This window comes from Amblyomma mixtum, chromosome 10 (assembly GCF_055824585.1).
Source record: "Amblyomma mixtum isolate Tamu chromosome 10, ASM5582458v1, whole genome shotgun sequence".
Lineage (NCBI taxonomy): Eukaryota > Metazoa > Arthropoda > Arachnida > Ixodida > Ixodidae > Amblyomma > Amblyomma mixtum.
The window spans coordinates 98,570,213-98,590,723 of NC_143021.1; the positions used below are offsets into that span (position 1 = coordinate 98,570,213).

Here is a 20,511-nt window from a genome sequence, read left to right on the forward strand (position 1 = left end):
TCAGAATTAGTGAGTTAAGAGGAGGGTTTCATACAGACGACGCATATTAAAGTTTAGGCCTGACTAGTGTTTTGTACAGTATAAGTTTCAAGTTAGTGGGCGCCATAGAAAAGTTGCGACGTAATTCTCTCAGGCGACGACACCAAAGCGTTCGAGGCACGCCTCCACGCTTGGCACTAGTTCACCGTGCCGCAAGGCATAGTAGAGATACTCGATGTCCACTAAAAAGTCATATAACTGCATTCTGTCATTCACCCTAAGAAGCTCAACAACAGCATCTAAATTTCTCACCGCAAATAGGTATACTAATTTCAAAATTTCAAATTTTATTTAAAAAATACTCCGACAAACTTTTAACAGGTTCCAGCTTCAGATAGAATTCACAAAAGGGCATGGAACGTTTGGTGTTATTGCACTCGGAGGAATGTCCAAACTGCCTTCGTTAATTTTCTGGGTGCTCAATTTTGCAAAAAAACAAAAACGTCAGACAACGTATTGGAGTTCAAAAATACAATTTACCACAAAACAGCGGGATACTTCGAAATGATTAAAAGGTTTAATTAGAGAGTATTTTCTGCACTTTTATCTTTCCGGCTGCTTTTGCTCAAACCTTGAATATTATTCAGCGTTAGCACAGAATTCATGCAGGTAGTCCACTTTTATGGTGGACTACCTGGTGGATTCTTGATTACAGTATTTGTTTAAAGATAGGCCAAGAAAAAATAGATACTGTACATGAGGTGAAAACCTTAGGTGTAGTATTTAATGAACATCTAAATTGGGATGCACATGTAACAAATGTGCTTCGCAACTTGGCCAAGGCCTGTGGTGTTCTGTGCAGACTTCGTTACATTGTCCCACCTAAGATAAAGCTAATGTTATATAATGCCTTATTTACCCCACACATCAATTACTGTAGCCTTGTTTGGGCAACGACATCAAAGGCGAACATACACCGGCTATTTTTAATGCAGAAGAAAGCAATCCGTCACATTGCAGGCTTACCGTATGATGGCCATACAACAGAGCTTTTCTCAACATATAATATAGTCCCTGCTGTACATCTGTACAATTTAAACTTAAGTATGAAGTATAAAATCTCGTTGGCAAAATCCAATACATGCTTTCTCTCGCTGTGCAATCTTAGACAATCTTTGGATGTTCCTTACAACATAAGACACAGAAACATTTGGCTAGTCCCCTTTTCGCGCACAAATAACGGTTTTAATAGATTGGAACATCGCTTGCCAGTATTATTAAACACACTTCAAGACACAGACATGGACATACGAACATCGTCAAGACCCGCACTCGTTAAATATTTTAGGAATTTAACTGTGTGAAGCAATAGATTAAGGACTGGCATTTCCATGTTGTAATTAGAGAAACATTTCTGCATAAATACATTTGTCTGTGTTTCAGATTTCATTTTTGAAGTATGTACATGTTGTATAAATTTTTGTGTATAGAGTTTATATATATGTGTATATATATGTATATATATATATATATATATATATATATATATATATGTATATATATATATATGTATATATATATATATGTATATATATATGATGTGTGTGTGTTGACTCGGTATAATGCTTTCTGGTGTACGCGCGTAAAATATTATTTGATCGTATTTTGTGCTGTAGTGCAAGAATTTCTGCAGAAACTAATCTAATCACTGTGTGTAATTTTTTGTGTGATTTTAAACCCCTGTACGCTGCCATCAAAGGGGGCAAGGGCCTTAGTCAAGCTGCTTAACTAGCAGCTTTTAGTCCTTGCCCTCACATTTTTTCTGTACCAGGATAAATGTGGAATAAATGAATGTAAATGAATGTGAATGGTTCAAAAGTTGATAGTATATTTTAGAACACGTATAACATATATTGTTAAAGGTAATATTAGTTTGCTTTAATGCAATATGGTCTATTGGGAGGCGGAATATATTTGAAGGCAAAAAGAGTACACACAAGGCAGCTGATCTAATCTTATCGATGTGCCCACCTTTTGCATAATGCATTATACCATGCGATCAAAGTTAGTGTGTTGGTTATCGAAGGTCTGTGCACTGTAGCCTTTTTGTATTTGATACCTCATTACTCTATTTTTGCGATGAGAATTTTTGCAGTGTTTTTGTATTAACCATCTGCTGTCAGATAGAGCAAAAATCAGAAAGTTTTTGCAATCAGCCATTAAATAGCGCATTGTGCTATCAAGTGCACTCTCACCGGCAAACAAGTGATAGTACCAGCTATCATCCGTGGTAATATCAGGATCAACCGTCCAAAATATAGGCTAAGGCAAAGAAGCTTGTAAAATTCCAAAAGTTACTCTGATCTTGGTGAATTGGCGTTATATATAAAACGTCTTGAAGGCTGCTGCAAGAAATCTTCAAACTAAGCGCGAATGGAAACTGTTCAGTTTTGCCATTAGCTAGGAAGATCACGCGCCGCTAAATGCATTAGAAAAATTCAGCAAAATTTATACATACACTTTCATTGCAAGCAATTTCAAAGAATGTCACTGATGCACTGCTGGAGAATTTATGCTGCTGTAGTACAAAGAAGTTACTTAGTTGCGGTAAATGCAATCTTCAAAGATTTTGACCACGTAATTCACAACCAGTGCTTGTAAGGGATATCGGCCGGCCGTATGAAAATTATGATGGAAAGATGATAGATGGAAACAGCTGCCCTAAACGAATCTCTCTCAATACTTCATCTTGGTCATTTTCTACCGCCTTTGCGCGTACGCTCCCAAACAGAACCTTGCTAGCCACGGCACTGTTCCAATACGTTTTGCCTATTTTTATAGCGGAGATTTTCTGATGCACTTAGTTTTCACAGGATCAAAAATTATTGTTTTATGAGCTATTTAAAAACCCGAGAACACCTTTCGAATATTTCAGCATTCCTGCTGAGCACTTTTTGTGCAGACAATGAAAAATTGCTGTTGGTTTGGCATTCCTAAGCACGAAATATAGTGCGAAAGAACGGTTTCTTTTTTTTCTGGTGTACACCATCACCACGTGCCTCAAAGAGAAACAGAGTTTCCGCTCACTGAACAAGGAAGCCAATTGTGCGTCTTTCCTCAAAATTAACTGAGTCCACCGCGGTGGCTCAGTGGTAATGGCGCTCCGCTGTTGACCCAAAAGAAGTTTTATTTATTTATTGAACCTCACAGGCCCGAACGGGCATTGTGTGAGGGGGGTTACAGTATCAAAAAAGGATTTCAGCAACAAGAGGCAAACACTGCGTATACAAGTATCCAAACAGAACATAATTCACAAGAACTAACGGAAAACTAAATCGTACCTACTGTGGGGACGCTTTCGTCCCCTGCGTTCGCTTTCCCTCAACGCGCTAGTTCCCTGTGGTTAGCTCCTCCGCAAAGCACTCCTGTCGGTTCGGTGACTTTCCACTAACAGGGGAGGGCGCTCGCGTCGCAGCGACACCAGCGCCACGGATGGCGTTTTGCTGCGCGCTCGCGGGGAGCTACGGGGTCTCTTCTGCTCGACACCGGGAAGCGAACGGACGTTTCGCTCGCAGCTCCGCTCTTGGCCGCGGGCGTCCTCGTGTGGAAACGTCTTCCCCTCAGCTCGTCCCGTCTGGCCTCTGAGATATTCCCTTTGCCCTAGCGTGGGCGAACGTTCGCTCGTAGCCGTGCTGGTGAGTCGGACATCCTAGATTCCTCAGTGTATTTTGTTGCTAGTTGGCGTTATTGTTGTTATAGCAATAAATGCCTTGTTTGTGTCAGCCAGTGTGTCGTTCCTTTGTTCCCGCAGAGCAAGGCCCGCCGTGGTCGGCGTGCGCTCAGTAGCGTACGCGACCACGGGGTGGGGTCCGCGCGGTTCTGAACTATGTCAGCCGCGCTTAAGCGGGGAGAACTTGTTTATCTCCCCCATTTAAACCCCACATCTGGCAGCCCAACGTGGGGCCTGCTCTTGGAACACTGGACGACTGTCAGTTCGGTTCGAGGAACGCTCTTTGTCCGTACTTGACAAGTGGTAGGCCTAGTGTGAATTTTGATCGCTAGGACCTGCGGCATGCTTTCTTGAGTGCGAGGTGTATTGCGCTGCAGCATGTCTGAACTTTTCGACATGCTCAGCATGTTTTTTGTGAAGTTTTCTTCCTGGAGTTTCTTCAAGAACCACTTGGTCCGCATCGAGGGAGCGGAGGCCTAGCGCCCGCGGAGTTGCCGAGCCCGAAGCTAGTGAGTACGGAAGCCGCGTGGGTGGTCCGAGTTTTCTGTATATATTTTCTCGCTGTCTCTTTTTCGACTCTGGGAGTCGCGGCTCCGGGAGCCGGGTGGCCTGAGGCCCACGGGTGCCGTAACGAGCTCGCTGGTATTGCAGCTCGGCACCGGGCGTTCCGACACCGTCCGATACGGTGGGCGCCGATCGCTCAGAAGCTGCTTTGTGCAGTGAGCGGGGAGGACCACCCCAAAAAGCTGATGTCTCCTCGCGGCTGCGCGCACGAAACCCGTTTCGGGTCTTTCTTTTGTTGGGGTCGTCGACCGTCACTATGGTGGTGAGGCCTAAGGCTATTCATAGCTGCCTGCACCTTGTCAAAAGTGACACGACCACCGGACCGTGGTGTTGAGAGGGGGCGCACTTTGCTGGCCGCCCGGTTTTTTTTTAACCTCGCATGAACCGAGCATTCTCGTTCAACTCAAGAAAGGGCTTTGTTCACTCGAACTTTGCGTTGCACAGCCGCCCGACACGTTTTTGATAGCGAGTTGAGCATTGAGCCACCAGGCCCTTGTGTACGCCGTTTCCCCTCCCGTGACCTACGTTAAAAGCTTGCGGAGTGTGTTTCGGAAATTTTGCAGATCCAGTGGAGCCACTCCGGCTTGCTGTCCTGTGCACATCGTCTCGCTGCCGCCTGCTGCGACGGAGCGGCCTGTATCCTGTTCGCCGCATCCATCCGGGGAAGCCGTGGCGAGACCAGACAGCAGCCACCTCCGGCTGCTGTTACCCTGGCGACTACTGCGGAATCTTGGCCTGCAGTGGTCAACCGGCCCTCTTCGCGGGCCTGCGGACACATAGTCCGCGGGCCATGCGAGCCGTCCCAGCGGAGACCTTCACGCCGCCTTCGGAATACCGCGGAAGACTGCGTGCACGCTGTCGGCGTGACCTCCGCTGCAAGACCTGCCTCAAGTGCATGAAGACCAGGAGACTCCTCCATAGCATGTAACTTGCAGGCGCGGGGGTCTATTTAAGGTTGGGGGGATGTGGGGACGCTTTCGTCCCCTGCGTTCGCTTTCCCTCAACGAGCTAGTTCCCTGTGGTTAGCTCCTCCGCAAAGCACTCCTCTCGGTTCGGTGACTTTCCACTAACAGGGGAGGGCGCTCGCGTCGCAGCGACACCAGCGCCACGGATGGCGTTTTGCTGCGCGCTCGCGGGGAGCTACGGGGTCTCTTCTGCTCGACACCGGGAAGCGAACGGACGTTTCGCTCGCAGCTCCGCTCTTGGCCGCGGGCGTCCTCGTGTGGAAACGTCTTCCCCTCAGCTCGTCCCGTCTGGCCTCGGGGATATTCCCTTTGCCCTAGCGTGGGCGAACGTTCGCTCGTAGCCGTGCTGATGAGTCGGACATCCTAGATTCCTGAGTGTATTTTGTTGCTAGCTGGCGTTATTGTTGTTATAGCAATAAATGCCTTGTTTGTGTCAGCCAGTGTGTCGTTCCTTTGTTCCCGCAGAGCAAGGCCCGCCGTGGTCGGCGTGCGCTCAGTAGCGTACGCGACCACGGGGTGGGGTCCGCGCGGTTCTGAACTATGTCAGCCGCGCTTAAGCGGGGAGAACTTGTTTATCTCCCCCATTTAAACCCCACACTACACAGCGCAATACTTGCAGGTGCATACATACATATACACAGAAAAATAAGGCTAACATGGTAACACATGTACGTTGTACAAAATAACACATGTACTTAGCACTAGCAGTATAAGTTAAACACATGTTCACGGAATGACGCAGGGTTAGGTAGCGATGCTATTGCATCAGGAAGATCATTCCAGCGTGAAATGGCACGAGGAAGTGTAGATGAATTGAACGCTTTTGTACGGCCGAAAATGCGAGAAAAACTAAGATGATTATGCAAGCGTCGATACGTGCGCAGTGGATTGTTGAGTGGCAGAGGTGATGGTCTATCTGTGTACACGTACTTGTGTATCAAGCATAGAAGCGCGACTTGGCGGCGTTTTTCTAAGGGCGGGAGATCGTGTTCTTTTTTCATTTCAGACACACTTGATTGGCGGGTATAATTGTTAGAAATAAATCTGGCAGCTCTGTTTTGTATCAATTCTAATTTTATGTTCAGATAGTTTTGATGCGGTGACCATATTGGAGATGCATATTCAAGCTAGGGGCGAACGTAAGTCACGTAAGCTAACTTGCGAGCATGCGCAGGCGCATTTTTTAGGTTTTTGCGTTCGGTCCCGTCTTTTTTTTGCGTTTTTGCGTTCGGTGCGTTCGATCCCGGCTGCTACGGTCGAAATTAGGTCGCATTCTAGCCACGGTCGATTTCTAGAGGCCCGTGTACTGTGCGATGACAGGGCACGTTAAAGAACGCTAGGTGGCCGAAATCTTCGCAGCCCTTCACTACGGAATCCCTCATAACCTGAGCCGTTTTGGGACGTTAAACCCCATAAACGGCAACAACAACAACAAATCAAAATAAACTGGGTCTACACCTTCCACTAATTTTGAGAGAAGGAGAGGGTCATAACTCCCGTAATTTGTAGGTGGACGCCACAGTTTACTCAAAGCGCGTTTCATGTCTCCACTGACCTAGTTAGCCTGTTATACTTGCAACTCAGAGGGTTCACACAGACACCGATTAAATCCGGGGAGTGTGGCTAGCAGAGCTTTCGCACTAATAAGGCCAAACACAGTGCACAGTGTCAGGCGAAGCGAGTGTGCCTGGGGCAGGGACAGATGCGGCTATGTGTCTGCGCTCTGTCCTCGAAGCGTGCCCAGACACAGTCGTTCACCTCGGCCAGCCCCCTCGGATCCGGGATGTGGCGCTTCGGGGGCTGGGCTGCGGCCTCGTACGTATTCAACTTCAGGGACATCTCGGCCACCACCTGAAATTCAGGGAGGGAAGACAGCACGATGTTCAAATTTGGCCTGTTCTGGCGTTGGTGGACATCCATCCTACACGGCCGGTAGGCCTGTATAGGGGAGTGATGGGCAGAGCGGCGGCGCCATTCACAAGGACATCTAGTTTCGTAAGGTGCAAAAAACGCAGAATACATGCACTGTGTATACTCAGCAAGAGTTCCTTTCACGCCCAATAAGTCGTAGAATGTGAGCGCAGTAATCTATACTCCAGCTTTCTTGCCCTCCAACGATGCATACGTGTAGTAGAGACTCTGTTATCCGAGCATGCTTGAACAGTTTTTAAGGGGTTATACAATACAGGCATCCTAATAAAACAAACATCGCTGGATATGGCAACGACTGTAATCTAATTGACATGTACACAGCACCGGAAAAAGAAATACCGAGCACAGAAAGAGGAAAATGTGCGCTTGACTACGTGAGAATCAGAGGCCCGTAGGTGTTCGCGGTTCCAAAGCTCCCGCACGCTGCAATGCTTGCGGTTCAATAAGGTAATACCGATTGAGAACATAATCTATTGCTGCAAGCGTCGGAGCTTCCAGCCGAACGCCGTCGAATAGCAGACGGAAAAAGCGGAGCTTCTACAGCTGTTACGTCACATCTTCCTAGAGGTGCAAGCTAGAGACAAGCCTTCATCTGTTATTTGCGTTCGATGGTGTGATCAACAGGAGGGACACAGCTCGCGTGCAATGGCAGCATGAAACGGCAGCAGAGTAAAGACTCTCACGCCTGAGCCTCCTGCCATTGGCGTCTGCTAGGCGCGGCGACTTATCTAAACAATTCGGTTATGGATTATTTTTCCGTTGAACCATGCACACGACGGAATCCTCGTCCTGGCAAAGAAGAAGAATCGCCTCACAGGTCGGACGGTTGTTTGAATGCACGGCACAAAATCACCAATGCAAAAACTGCCGCTGGAAGATGCACTATATTCTCAGCGAAGGCAGGCTTGTGATCTCCATGTGCTACCCTGCTACGGCTCCTCTAATAGCCTCACCAGTAAGTACAGCGCTGGCTTGCGTATTGTGGGTAATGATGCAAGCACTAGTCACAAGAAAACCTAAGTACTGCTGCGAACCTTTCGGTCAGATTGGGTGACCGCTAACTGGTCTATTTACATCACAGTCATCGCTGACAACGGCAGTGAAAACATGTTCATAAAAACTAGACCTATCGATGAAGGTAAGGCTTAAAGTTACGGGCTCCAGTACAGTCTCACAGAAGTAATCTGTCTTGTGTCGAGACAGTCTGCGTTCTTCGAACGAGCTACACTGATTCGGCTGTTTCAGGTACACATGGGCGCTTTGGGGTTCTGGACACTTTAGAAATTATCTCGTGACCGCTACAGTGACATAAAACAACAAAGCGCCTGTCCTGCTCCCTGATTACCGCACCTCAACACGTTTTTTAGTCTTATACTCTCACCCCAATGTGCTCGGCAGATGTGTCAGTCACACACTCTTCTAGCTGACAGGCAGGATCTGGATGACATGAGAAAGAATTTTTTTTACCGATTACTTGCAAAATGTGTGCTATGCCTACGGCTCTGGCTGAAATCTGCTACTGCTCCGACAGCTCTGCTTAGAAGTGACCGAACACTGGCGTTTTCAGAATCACATGTATTGGCTTTAATGGGCCGACTTCTTGAAAAACAGCCGGAAGGAAAAATTACACGCGCGTCCAACGCTTATTCTAGAGTAAGGGTCACCCATCTTGAACTTCTACTTGACCTTGCCGCTCAGTCCTTTTCATGGCATTAGGAAAATTCTTAACCTGAAACGCGTCCAGTAAAAAAAAAAGCCTAGATCATAGTCATCTCGCTTAGTCGCATGCTTCAAGGGTGCTCACGGCAGCACCTACTGGTTAAGCCAATTTGGAGAGCGTGCCGAAAACGCATATACTACGCAGATTTCGTTCGGTACCAGTTGTTGAGATTACGACCTTTTATGGTCCACTTTTTCTGTTGCAGCTCAACCATAGAGATCCTTGCACAGAAAAAGTTACACTCAGTTTTGATGATAGTGATACCTTATGCCTATTTTTTTCTTGAAAAACCTTCGGAATACGTAGAGCAATATGAATAGCGATAATTTGGCGCATTTGCGAAGTCGGACGCTTGGGTCTTTCAGAAGGCGTTTCTGTGACAAACGATGTTTCGCGCTAACAAGTACGCATCATTAATCGTCACCAGTGCTTCGGCATAAATGCAGTATCTTAAGGCTGTCTCGCACCATTTTCTTACCGACTGTAAGCGGGAGGACAAGTCATTGACCTCGCACGGATCTTGTCTCATGTCGAAGAGGTAGTAGCCCCCACGGGGCCCTTTTGGACCCACAACAGTTGAATTCTCAGGATTGCAGTGCAGTGCAGTCAGCTCACGCCACCGGTAAGGCAATGGCTTCAAGCCACCCGAGTCACGGTAGAACCGCTGAAGCGTCTTCCACGTAGCAGACGAAGTCATCAGGGCCTCGTGATCTTTCACTGTTTCCGCTTTACCACATGGTGGCGACTTGCCTGGTGTGGGGATGTGCCGACTGAAGGCGGGGTCCCCGAAAAGATAGGAAGCTTCCTCTGTTGATGGTTTGGCGATGGATACCAATTTGTAGTCACCTGCTCGGTACGCTGACTGGCCGGAAACAACGTCCACGTTGACGAGAAATTCGTTGCGCGGCCAAGAGGTCTCTTTTTCTGCTTGTTCGTCTCGCAGCCACGGCCATAGGTCGAGACCGTCCAACGTGCCCAGATCAGTCGCGTCGCCACCTGCTCACAAAAATTTAAAGACATAAAAAGCCTGCGCTGCTGTTTTCATTCAGTCTGCAACGTGTAAACACACAATGAGCGAAGCAGGAAACTTCGATCTAGACGCACCCCACTTCCACGACACAGCAGTTCCGAGCATATTTTTGCCCTGCCAACGCATTACGTATAACGCGCATCTCGGTGCCTTTTTCTCTCCAAACAGAAATACGCCATTTTATACGTCAGGTGCAACTCCGTGAAGGTCAGGTCTGTTGTCCGCGCTGCTTACATCCATGGCGAAAAAGTAGCGCCTCTTGTTGGTTTCTGCAAAAATTAACTCTTTCCTGCAGGCTTAAACCTTGATACATTTGTCGCGAGATTGATAAATATGCGGTTATCATTGTCGAAAGTCTAGAAATCTGTAAACTACCGTTTTGAATTTCTCATTTTGGCAAGTGCTAGCCCAAACTGTCCCCGCAAAAAAGCATCAACTAGTATTGAGAAGATGACGTCGAGTGAAGCGATCTGGGAACACTATTTTGAAGCATCCTACTTATGGAACATCGCTACACGGGTGCAAAGTAATTGAGAACTTCTGCAGCCGTGCAAGGGTTCTTTTAAGGTGACAGTCTGTTCTGAAATAACTGATACCTGATAAATGATACGTGATAGTGAAGATACCGGCGAATCGGACAATTCTTTCACAACGTTTAAGATGGAGCGCCTGTTTGAGACCTCTGTGTCGGCGAAACAATGCTGGATTCGTTTTCCTATCACTTCAAACCCAGGTACTAGCTGCCAGTGTCCAGTACAGTCAATATTTCAAAAAGACATATATAGCGCTTTAACTCAGCTGATTTCCGAGAGCTTATATCAACACAGTCTTCATGAAAGTATTTGATGCATGCAGTTCGGCTCCGCATACCGCAATATTGAACGCTGATTTGAGTACAACAAAATAATGAACTAAAATGTGTGCAAAGTATAATAGCACCAAAATAAAAAGCAAACCGCTAGAATATCTGTCGCTAAGAGGGTTCTAACCTTTGCGCCTTGTGTATGTGTATTCGTGCCTTCTTTTGTCCCATCGTCTTCGCGCAGTTCTGTTTTGCTCTAACCATGAACTGACTAGCCCAACGTCATGTCTTAAGTTCAAACCTACGCATCAGAAGTTCACTACCGGCGACAAACCATACGCGGAATATTGCACCATGCTTTATTTTTTCATCCGGAATACTTGCGTGGCTTTCAAAACGTTGCATCTGATGTATTAACAAGAGAACATACATGGTTATAAAAATTGAGCATTCCAAATTTGTTAAAATAATGCACTTGGATGAAGAGGTATGGGCGTAAATAAATAGAGCACGCTATTCCGTCCAAAATGCAATCAAGTTTACCCTGTAGCAAATAAAGAAACATTACTTATCCCCAAGAAAGTGCACTAGCGAACATAACCAGCCTGCACATAGCACAGCTGCCAATTCCGATTGAGCAACCCGTGGAAAATGTTAGAATGCGAGCTCTTTTTACTTTTTTCCGCACCTTGACGTAAAACCGAACCGTGCACATGAGTCATCACCCACCATGGTGGCCAGATAGGACACAAAAGATCATAATTCTCACCGTGGGGCTTCGTAAGCCAAATCAGTTAGTTAACTTTCAGTTACTAAAACAAGCGGGCGCTCCAACCGATCGAATTCAATCACGTTATCATGCTGAGCAATCTAAAGCGGAGGTTACCGATCGAGCTTGGAGTGCGACGCTGTTATCCTTCTAGCAAACCATTTGAATACTCTTGCGCGCTCTGCCAACATCTAGGATGCCTGTTAGCCTTCGGAATTTCACTTCCGGACAACAAAATAGCCTGTATTAGCAATTGTCAATGTTGTCCCTGGTCTGTTCACAACCCGTGCTGTGCTCGTGCGCACAACCCGTCCCTTAAAGAATGTCAGCGAGCCATGCTAAACTCTCGACACCGACTAAAACTACGCTGACGGGGATGAGCACTCCACTGCTATGGTGACCACTTGAGACTTAAGCTTCGTTTTTCCAGTCACTCGCTGTGTTCGTAAGTTGTAGTGCTAACTTTTTCAGCAAGAGGGATAACCATTCCTGGGCGCCTAGATGCGGATCGCGAAGTTAACGAGAGCGCAGACTACCCGTAGTTGCAATGTAGCACCGAGCACCGGCTTAAGAACTAACAAAAGGCAGCAGCAGCGTATTTCGTCGACGCTCTGTTACTGGAACATCGGCTGAAAGCACCAGTGTGAAAAGCGAAAGTTGTCAGTTTAAGAAACTCGAGGAAGCTCAGGCTGGTTGATCATTTCACAGTGTCGGCGGAAAGAAACTGACAAGGCCAGTACGCTATTAGCGGCGCCAATGCGGAAACAGCTGCCTCATATGCATCAGTATGGATGGTTTGGTTTGGTTTATAGGGTTTAACGTCCCAAAGCGACTAAGGCTATGAGAGTATGGAGGCATCAGTATGGAGGCTGTCACGCACACAGTGGTCAGAAATGCCAGTGTTGTGTTTCCAAAAAGGCGACATATTTTACCGGTGAATGCAAGGGGAGAGCAGCAATAAGAGGGGTCCGCATATTGTCGACTCGCTTGCTAGACGGAGAGGAGTGCGACTAATTGGCGCTAAGACGGTTCTGGTAACACGTTCAATTTACATTTGTCCAAACTTATACTTGCATGCTAGTTCGTGATCCCCTTACCGGTTCTCCCCTTTCATCGCTAAAACGTTTGGGAAAAGGATAGAAGTTACGATGTTGATCAGGATGCGCATATTGGCACAAGGGCAGCCTTGGATGAAGCAGGTTGTGACACAAGTTATCTTTTGCCTAAACAAGGTGGGGTGAAAGAGCAATTTTCGAGTTATTTCACTCCGGACGAACCGAGCTGCAGGCCAGGGAAGTTCGTTCCTATTGTAGAATTGTGGATGATGTGGCCTATATATAGGAGATACCATTGTATGAGCCACCCTTAGTAACTTGTGTCGGTCAATGCTAGAGAGAGTGGTAAAATTGCGGCAATTGTAGAAAGCATGCACGATGTAAGAAAGGAGAACTTGCGATGTGCAGTATAGCGGTTGTTTCCAGAGAGGTGAAAAATTCAAAAAGTGACCTTTTTAGAGCACAACAAACACGTATTTCAGCAGCAGCCATGTGCTCTGTGTTGCATGTCTCATTCGTTTCATCGAAGGCACTGGGAAAGGGAGCCGTAAAACGCATGCTTCCAAGGCGCGGGGGTTAGAGTGCGCTTCCTGATGGCATGCAGACGACAAATGTAAAGTCCCCAGAGCGTAGGCCATAAGTCTATGCGTCCAAACGCCTGAAATGCTTATCAGGTGCGCCTGTGTCATAGTTCAAAATGTGGTCTCGATACTGTGGAGGGCTAAGGGGCGAGCGACGTTGGCTGACAGTTGCGCCGTTGAGCAATCACAGTGCATGTGGTTATATAATTTACTCATTCTTGGTCGCATTCTCAGACTTAACCAAGGAAAATGCGCAAAAAAAATGAACGGACCAGAGGAGCACGAACACGGCGTGCTGGTCTTTGTGCTTTTCACGTCCGTGCCTTTTTTTTTGCGCATTTTGCTTCCTCGAGTGCGCACGACCAACTGGCCAAGAATGTGCACTCTTAAATATAGCATTTCCAAACCGTCAACTTCAAGGTTAAAATCATTTTTCCAAATCAACAACATGCTCTTGCAAAATAGCGCGTTTTGGTGAATCATAATGTGTAGCGATGTAAAGCGTCTCACTAACAACGCTTACCGTAGACACCTCGGAGATCAGTTTTCCGGAGTACAGCCAGCATCTCTGTATCCGGCGCACCTGTCTAAGGATATTGCTATGCATATTTCATCAGAAGGACTTTAACATTCAAGAAGGTCATTTTAAAATAGTTCCACGGGTACTGAAACACTACGTTCGCTTCTCATTTAACGCATCTTTCCTTGAGGTCCCGAAATTTCTTTCAAGTTTTCCAGTATTCTGCATCAGGTAAACAAAAAAGCGATGAACAAGAGCCCTGTTTGTTTTAATCAAGAATTCGTGAAGAATCAACACGGCAATCCCATTCTTGTAGCCCTTCCAATTAGGCGGCTAAGGGCATAAAGGTGTGCGGCCTCATGAAACACCGCCATGCTCAATCGCTTCGGCTGGCGGACTCATTCAGTACGTATCGAACGTGCTCCTGTAGCCGAACGTGCATACAAATGGCAGTTTTCCAGATAACAGCTTCTCAAGCGCAGAAGAATATCGCAAAATTACATTGAAGGGATGTCGAGTAAAATGGTTTGGGTATTATGTGCTGCAGAGAAAGAATTATAATTGGTATATATTTTCCTCGCATGAATATCTAGCGGAACAGCCCGCGGAGAAGACCGTGATAAAGTCAAAGCAGGGCTAAACAGGTGACGAAAAGTGAGAAATAAAAAGAAATTTTTTCCTGAACCAATACGGGAGAACGCAGTCTGGAGAGCGCAAGATGCGCAACGAATCGCACAGTATTTGCGCTGAGGGATTAAGCAAACAATGATTAACGGGTGTGTAGTTTACCGACCCCAAGCCAGCTACACCTAGCCTATCAGAAACCGTGTGCTGAGGGCTCCAGGTTAATTTAGAACACCTCGTGTTATTCAACAAGCCATAAATCGGGCAGCGCATTGCTGGATCTTGTATTTCGCCCCAGGCATGTAGTTGGCTAAGCAGAGATTCTGTCCCAAAGCTTCGCTTTCAACTGCCGTACAGCGTAGAGCCCGGTGCGTGTAAAAGGTGAAGACCCAGATGAAAGTTTAGTTTTACCTGCTGCTGAGTACAATGTGGGCAGCCAGTCGACAGCGTGCACCATTCGGGAGACAGGAGAGCCTCGGCGACTGCGCAGCAGAGGGCTCCAGACCAGGGCTGGCACGCGCACGCCACCTTCCCATATGGTTCCCTTGGATCCTCGAAGGGGCCAGTTGGAGCCGGCATTCGAGACGGGACCCCAGGGACTGCCTCCATTGTCACTGGCGAACACCACTACGCTGTTCGACAGCATGCCTCGCTGGTGCAGTTGGCTGAAGACCCGCCCGATGGACTCATCCAGCGCGTCTATGGTGCCTGGCAAGAAATATCGCAAAATTACATTGAAGGGATGTCGAGTACAAAAATGCCTTCCTAAAATGCCCCCCCCCCCCCCTCTCTACAAAAATGCCCTCAATGGGCGCTGTAGGTACCTGAATAAACAACATAGAAGGAGCAGTTTTCAGCCAACGTTTGAACATAGGGAGCTGGATGTTGGAGGAGGGGGAGAAGCATTTTTAGGAAACTATTCTCCGCTCGTCCTCTTGAGTGGAGCCCTCAGTACAGAGCTCCGTGTGTCGCCGCAATTCTGCAGGCCCGCCAGAGCAGCTGTCGCTGGTCATGCCGGTGTGAGCCGGTCAGAGTGCTCTCAACAAGGGCTCTCAGTCCATGAGCCCATTTGCCCCTGCTATTTTCTGCGCACGCTCGATGAACCGGCGCTGGGGGGTGGGCTCCGCACTTGACAGGGCGTCTTCCCAAGAAGAAGGGGTGGGGAGAGTTATGAACGGCACTCCTACGGCTGGGGCTGTGCACGCCCAAACAGAATGATACAGTTTAGGTCGATATTCTTGGTGTTAGTGAACAAGTGTTTGTGATACAGGTTAGGTTACGTGTGAGCCTGAAGTTGACGCCATGCCACAGTTTGGGCCTTGGTGAGTGTTGGGTGCGGTGGTGGAAACGTTCTTCTTTGTGTGCGGTGATATTCTGTGATGTCAGTGTGCAGAGCCACAAATGTGCCCTCTTTGTCTGCTTCCTCCTCTGCTACTGTCGACAGCGCCCGGAAGGTTGCTGCTCGGGGGAGCGCGTGGGTGCTCTCGCTGGCGGTAAGGGAGGCATTCCAAGGGGTCCAAACAATGCGCAAGGTAGGTAATATATCGGGATTGATCGTTTGTAGCGCGCGCGCAGCCTACGAAGAAAAAATTACGAGGAACTTTAGCGGCTAAAGTGGTGAAAGGCGGAAGCCTGAGAGCTGCATTCTGCTACGCGATTGTTCACTGCACATTTTGTTGGTGCACTAATTAACTGCCAATTAATGACGATTATGCTTCGCCTTTAGGAGTGGAACGCGACAGCGTGTTGTAGCGCTGCCACGGAGTCCAAGGAACACCACCACCAATTCGGCGGGATGCGTTGCCCTTTGAACGCAACGCTTTTTGAGGAAAGGAAATGGGGCTGTAATTCTCTGTCATCTGGGTGGACACCTGAGCCGCACCGTACAGGAAGGGAGGAAGCGCGAGTGAAAGAAGAAAGAGGGGCCGTAATGAAGAAACTGAAAATTTTATTTTAGGAAAGGAAATTACGCATTAAATGTCTCACATATCTCAGTAGACACTAGTCGAAAATTTTATTTGAGGAAAGGAAGTTGCGCATTAACTGTCTCACATATTTCGGTCGGAACCCGTCAAAATTCGCGCACGGTGACCTCACGACAATTTGGAGCAATCTGAAACGCGGACAAATACGCCTTGCTCGTTGGTAAATTGGTTTTCGAGGAAAGGAAATGTATCTGTCTCATATCTCGGTGGACACCTAAACCTCGCCGTAACGGGAAGGGAGGAAGATGGGAGTGAACGAAGACACCGTATTCACTAGACGCACCTTTGTTCATCCCAAACCATCGAGCTGGCATGGCGGAGTGGTAGCGTGCTCGACTCGCACTCCGGAGACCGGGGCTCGATTCCCAAGCTCGGCCAATTTCTTGCTTGGTTTTATTTATTTATCTGGTCTGACTAGAAAGGTTAATTAGACTAATTGGTTAAGTATGCAATTAGCTAAACTCAGTCGAACTTACTTGGAGCATCACTATACGATCCCTTTAATTGGTTGCATGGTTAGCAGCGAAAGTACAATTGGCCTCGTTTGAAATTCGCGCACTGTGACGTCACGACCGTTTCGACCAATTGAAAAGCGTGACATTTCTGTCGACAGCTCCTGCTTACAACGATGAGGCATTAAAGGCTTCCGCCTTAAAAGTATTCTTCTGGAGGGCGCGGCAGGCAGCCTGTGAGTCTATAATGATTGTGAATGTCGGACTGGCATGGTGTTCGTCATGTGTGGTCATGTAGACAATGGAAGAAAGTGCTACCGCTATGGCGGTCTCCTCAGCCGTCCTGCTCGAGCTCATGCCTCGAACTGAGCTCTTAAGCTGAATTAAGCCAGTGGCATTTTTAATCGCGAGTCCCGTAGCGCCTCTGCCGGTTGAATATTCTGTCGCATCGACACACAAGACGTTTTGGTAAGAGCCGCATTGTCACATAAGCGGCTGCCGTGGAGCTCAGGGTGCATGTTCTTCGGGACCGGCACGACTCTGATTCAAACTGCGGGTATGGCTGGGATGGCGTGCTACCTCTTCTGCGACGGAGTGGTCGGGTCCGGTTAGCCTAGCCGGAGCAGAACCGTCCGTCCTTTTCTCGCGTCTCGAAGACGCGTGAGCTGGCCGGTTCTTTGTGCTTCCCCCAGCTCTTCTGCCGTGTTGTGTAGGCGCAGCTAGAGCAGGTGGTATGTCGAGGGGTACGGAGGCAGTCCGAGAGCTATCTTGACCACCGATCGCAGAAGGACATTCAGTCGTTCAGATCGCTTAGACTGAATCTTTGATAAGAGGCGTGGAGCTTTACACGGCTGAGCAGCAACGCCTGCACGATTCGATGGAGGTGCAGCGTTGGTAAAGGAAGCTGACGTAACATAGGCAGCGGCGGTATTTATCCGGCAACTGTGCAGAGGAGCATTCTCTTGATTTCCGTAACCAAGAACAGACTAGTGTATGGCACTAGCACGTAACGAGATATGCTCCCCTGCACTCCGTTGCTTTAGGCGGCGTTAGGCTGATGCTGCAGCTACTAAACGAATTAATACGTAACGATGGCGGCATTTGCTCAGGGAGGCTGATGGGCGCAGCGTGAAAGGCTGGCCTCAAATTTCTACAAACAGAATTCATCATCCGGTGGCCACGCCTTCTTAGTTTTGAGGCATAAGAGCCAGTGCTAAGCCGACGGCAGCACTAGCTCGACAGGAATCAGAACCCGACACGAGTCAGAACCACTTAGTCTTCTACTGCAGACCAGTCGGTAAAAATATGTGTAATACTTCCTTACTGTTTCTCTTTGGCGTGCACCCTTGCAGGTGCACTAGAAAATCGGCAGTTTCTAGCAAAGCTTTTTGCTCAAGTTTTATCTAAATGTAAAAAGAGAATTACTTTGGAATGTCAGGCGGGTGTTCTTGCGTGTTTTTCAAGCCGCAGATTAAAATCCTATATTACATGCATCCGAAGCTACTAAGATAAACTCTGATTTGAAAAAAACAAAACAAAACAAAGGTGGTCTGAGTTTCTTACGTTCAGTGTATTTCGCAAAAAAGGCGCAAGCCATATCTTTAACACCGTCGAAAAAAAGTTTGTTCTAAAATGTTTTGACGTCCACGCGGTTCGGATGCTACAACCTGTGCATATTTACTCGAATAAAAATTACCCTGCAGTTTAGAGATACGTATTTATGATATTAAAACAAAACAATACATTGCTTTGCTTTCAATATTTCATTAATTTCCATTTGCACCACTGAATATGCTTTCTAGCGGTGCGACACGGCGCATTAAACTAAACACCAACCCATTGGTACAAGGCACATTGAGTAAACTAAATTCCACTTTGCAATTAATGCGCTGTGAGTTCTTAAGCAGAAGTTACAAATTATTCCGTAAAATTTGTTGCGAGTGTCCTCAGGCAGAGTGTGCCTCACAGGATTTAGTGTTTAATCATTTTTATGTTTTTGTTCCGCGAAGGGAATATTTCAGCTCATCCTGACATCATGGATCTCTTTTCAGGCTCGACGCATCATGCAAGTTATGCTTTACGAGGATTCTTTCTGAATGCAGACGAAAGGCCCTTTTGTAAGAGGGGTGCAGCAATTACTTCCTATATCACTGGTATGACAGCCGTTGCGCGGTTATTATATGAATATGCCCCAATTATAGCACCAACTAAGCCAACAATTAACACTTCTGGATTACTGATCAGACCACTGGATGACAGCTCTGTTAAGCACTTTATGGATTAGGTGGCCATGCCACAGCAGCTTGCCGAGATGCGTTGTCCAACCTGAATCATGGACACGCAGGAAAATTTTCGGAAGCAGGATACCGATATATTTGAAAGCTGGATATCAATGTTTGAAATCTGGATATACCAGAGTTCGAAAGCTGGATACTAATGTTCGAAAGCTGAATGCCATAGTTCGAAAGCTGAAAAGGCAGTCCGAGACCTTTAGTGGACCATGTCGCGGAACGAACTCCAGGCCTGCGTTGGCCGCTCGATCGGCCGAACGTTGGCCCAAAACTGGCCTGGATGTTTGGCCAATGTGTCAGAATGGTAGCGCTCTGCGTAAATGTCAGTGTAGGAGAGCCCTCCCTTCCAATTTTTGTCAATGATCACCCGGCGTTCATCCAATGTTCTTGTGCTGCCTGTGTACGGTGCCTTGGAAACACATCGGGCTGTGAGCAGGGGGCATTCGAAAATAGACAGTCATTAAGCCGGTTCAGCTTTGCAAGTGCAAGGACTATGCAATCGTGAAAGTGTATCAACAAGAAGACCTTCAATGGCCTTGCAGTACTCTAATGGAAACGTTGAGTAGATACAATTCAAGGCAACCATTGTTGCCTAGCAGCTGCTAGCGTTCGAGTACCTTTGTTTTCCCCAGGGTTTTGCAGTAGTGCCTCTTTATTTCTTTAGATCGCAGCTTCCTGCCGAGCAGAAATTTGCAACTGCGTAATCATAGCGCGGGAAACAACACAAGACAAAGAGGAGACGGGACAAGCGCTACCTGCCCAAGCCTATTCTTTTCTGAACAGAAATTTCGAGGATTTGCCCTAGCACACAATAGGACTTGAAGCGTCTCTTTCGCACTGCATGTAATTGTACTCTGCAGACGTCAAGGTCCGAAAAGCAATTGCTATTTGACACTCCACACCGTTCGCCTACACATGAGACATAAAAAATCCAAAGCAGTGTACTGACAGATCACATTGAAACCTCAGCTGTTTCCTGTATGATCTGTGTGAGCGCATGGAATGTTAAACACCTGTTCTGCGGCCAAAAAATGCGTCGGTTAATTTCTACGTCCGATCCCATCGTTCTCTGTCTCGATGTAGGTTGTGAATAGATCGGTCACAGAAGATAAATTGTTTAATAATTTTCCGTAATTGTTTAGTAGCCTTCGATAAATGTTTAACCAAGAGTTATTTGTGCGCTTTTGGCAGGGTGTATTCGCTGTGCATCTGTCTTGCGTGCGAGCTAAAAGACCAAGCATTAAGATAATTTGTATTTTTCTTCCCTCGATAGTAATATTTTACTCACGCAGTCTCATTAACGCTACATCAAGAGTTTTTGCATAATATCTTATGTCTTGGCTAAGTACAGTTACATGATTTTGATTGCACCCTACATTCTTAATGTCCATCAAGTACATATCCAACAGAGAATAGAACACACTAGAGCATTGGCCATCTCTTGGGGAAGAGAGCTGTTATGATGCAGCAATCGGTCGGTGTTCACTCTGACAACAGCTTTGGATTAAGGGT

General features: G+C 47.1%; 1 protein-coding gene across 1 annotated transcript in view; it reads right to left on the reverse strand.

Moving 5' to 3' along the window:
* Positions 1–6,906: 6,906 nt before the first annotated feature.
* Positions 6,907–20,511, reverse strand: part of LOC149326508 (arylsulfatase B-like) — an 87,163-nt gene continuing 73,558 nt past the window's right edge. Inside the window, exons 7-9 of the mRNA XM_089564598.1 lie at positions 14,683–14,979; positions 9,369–9,886; positions 6,907–7,089 (exon numbers count right to left, since the gene is read on the reverse strand). Coding sequence (XP_089420724.1) covers positions 6,907–7,089; positions 9,369–9,886; positions 14,683–14,979 — 998 coding nt within the window. The remainder of the gene's footprint in view (positions 7,090–9,368; positions 9,887–14,682; positions 14,980–20,511) is intronic.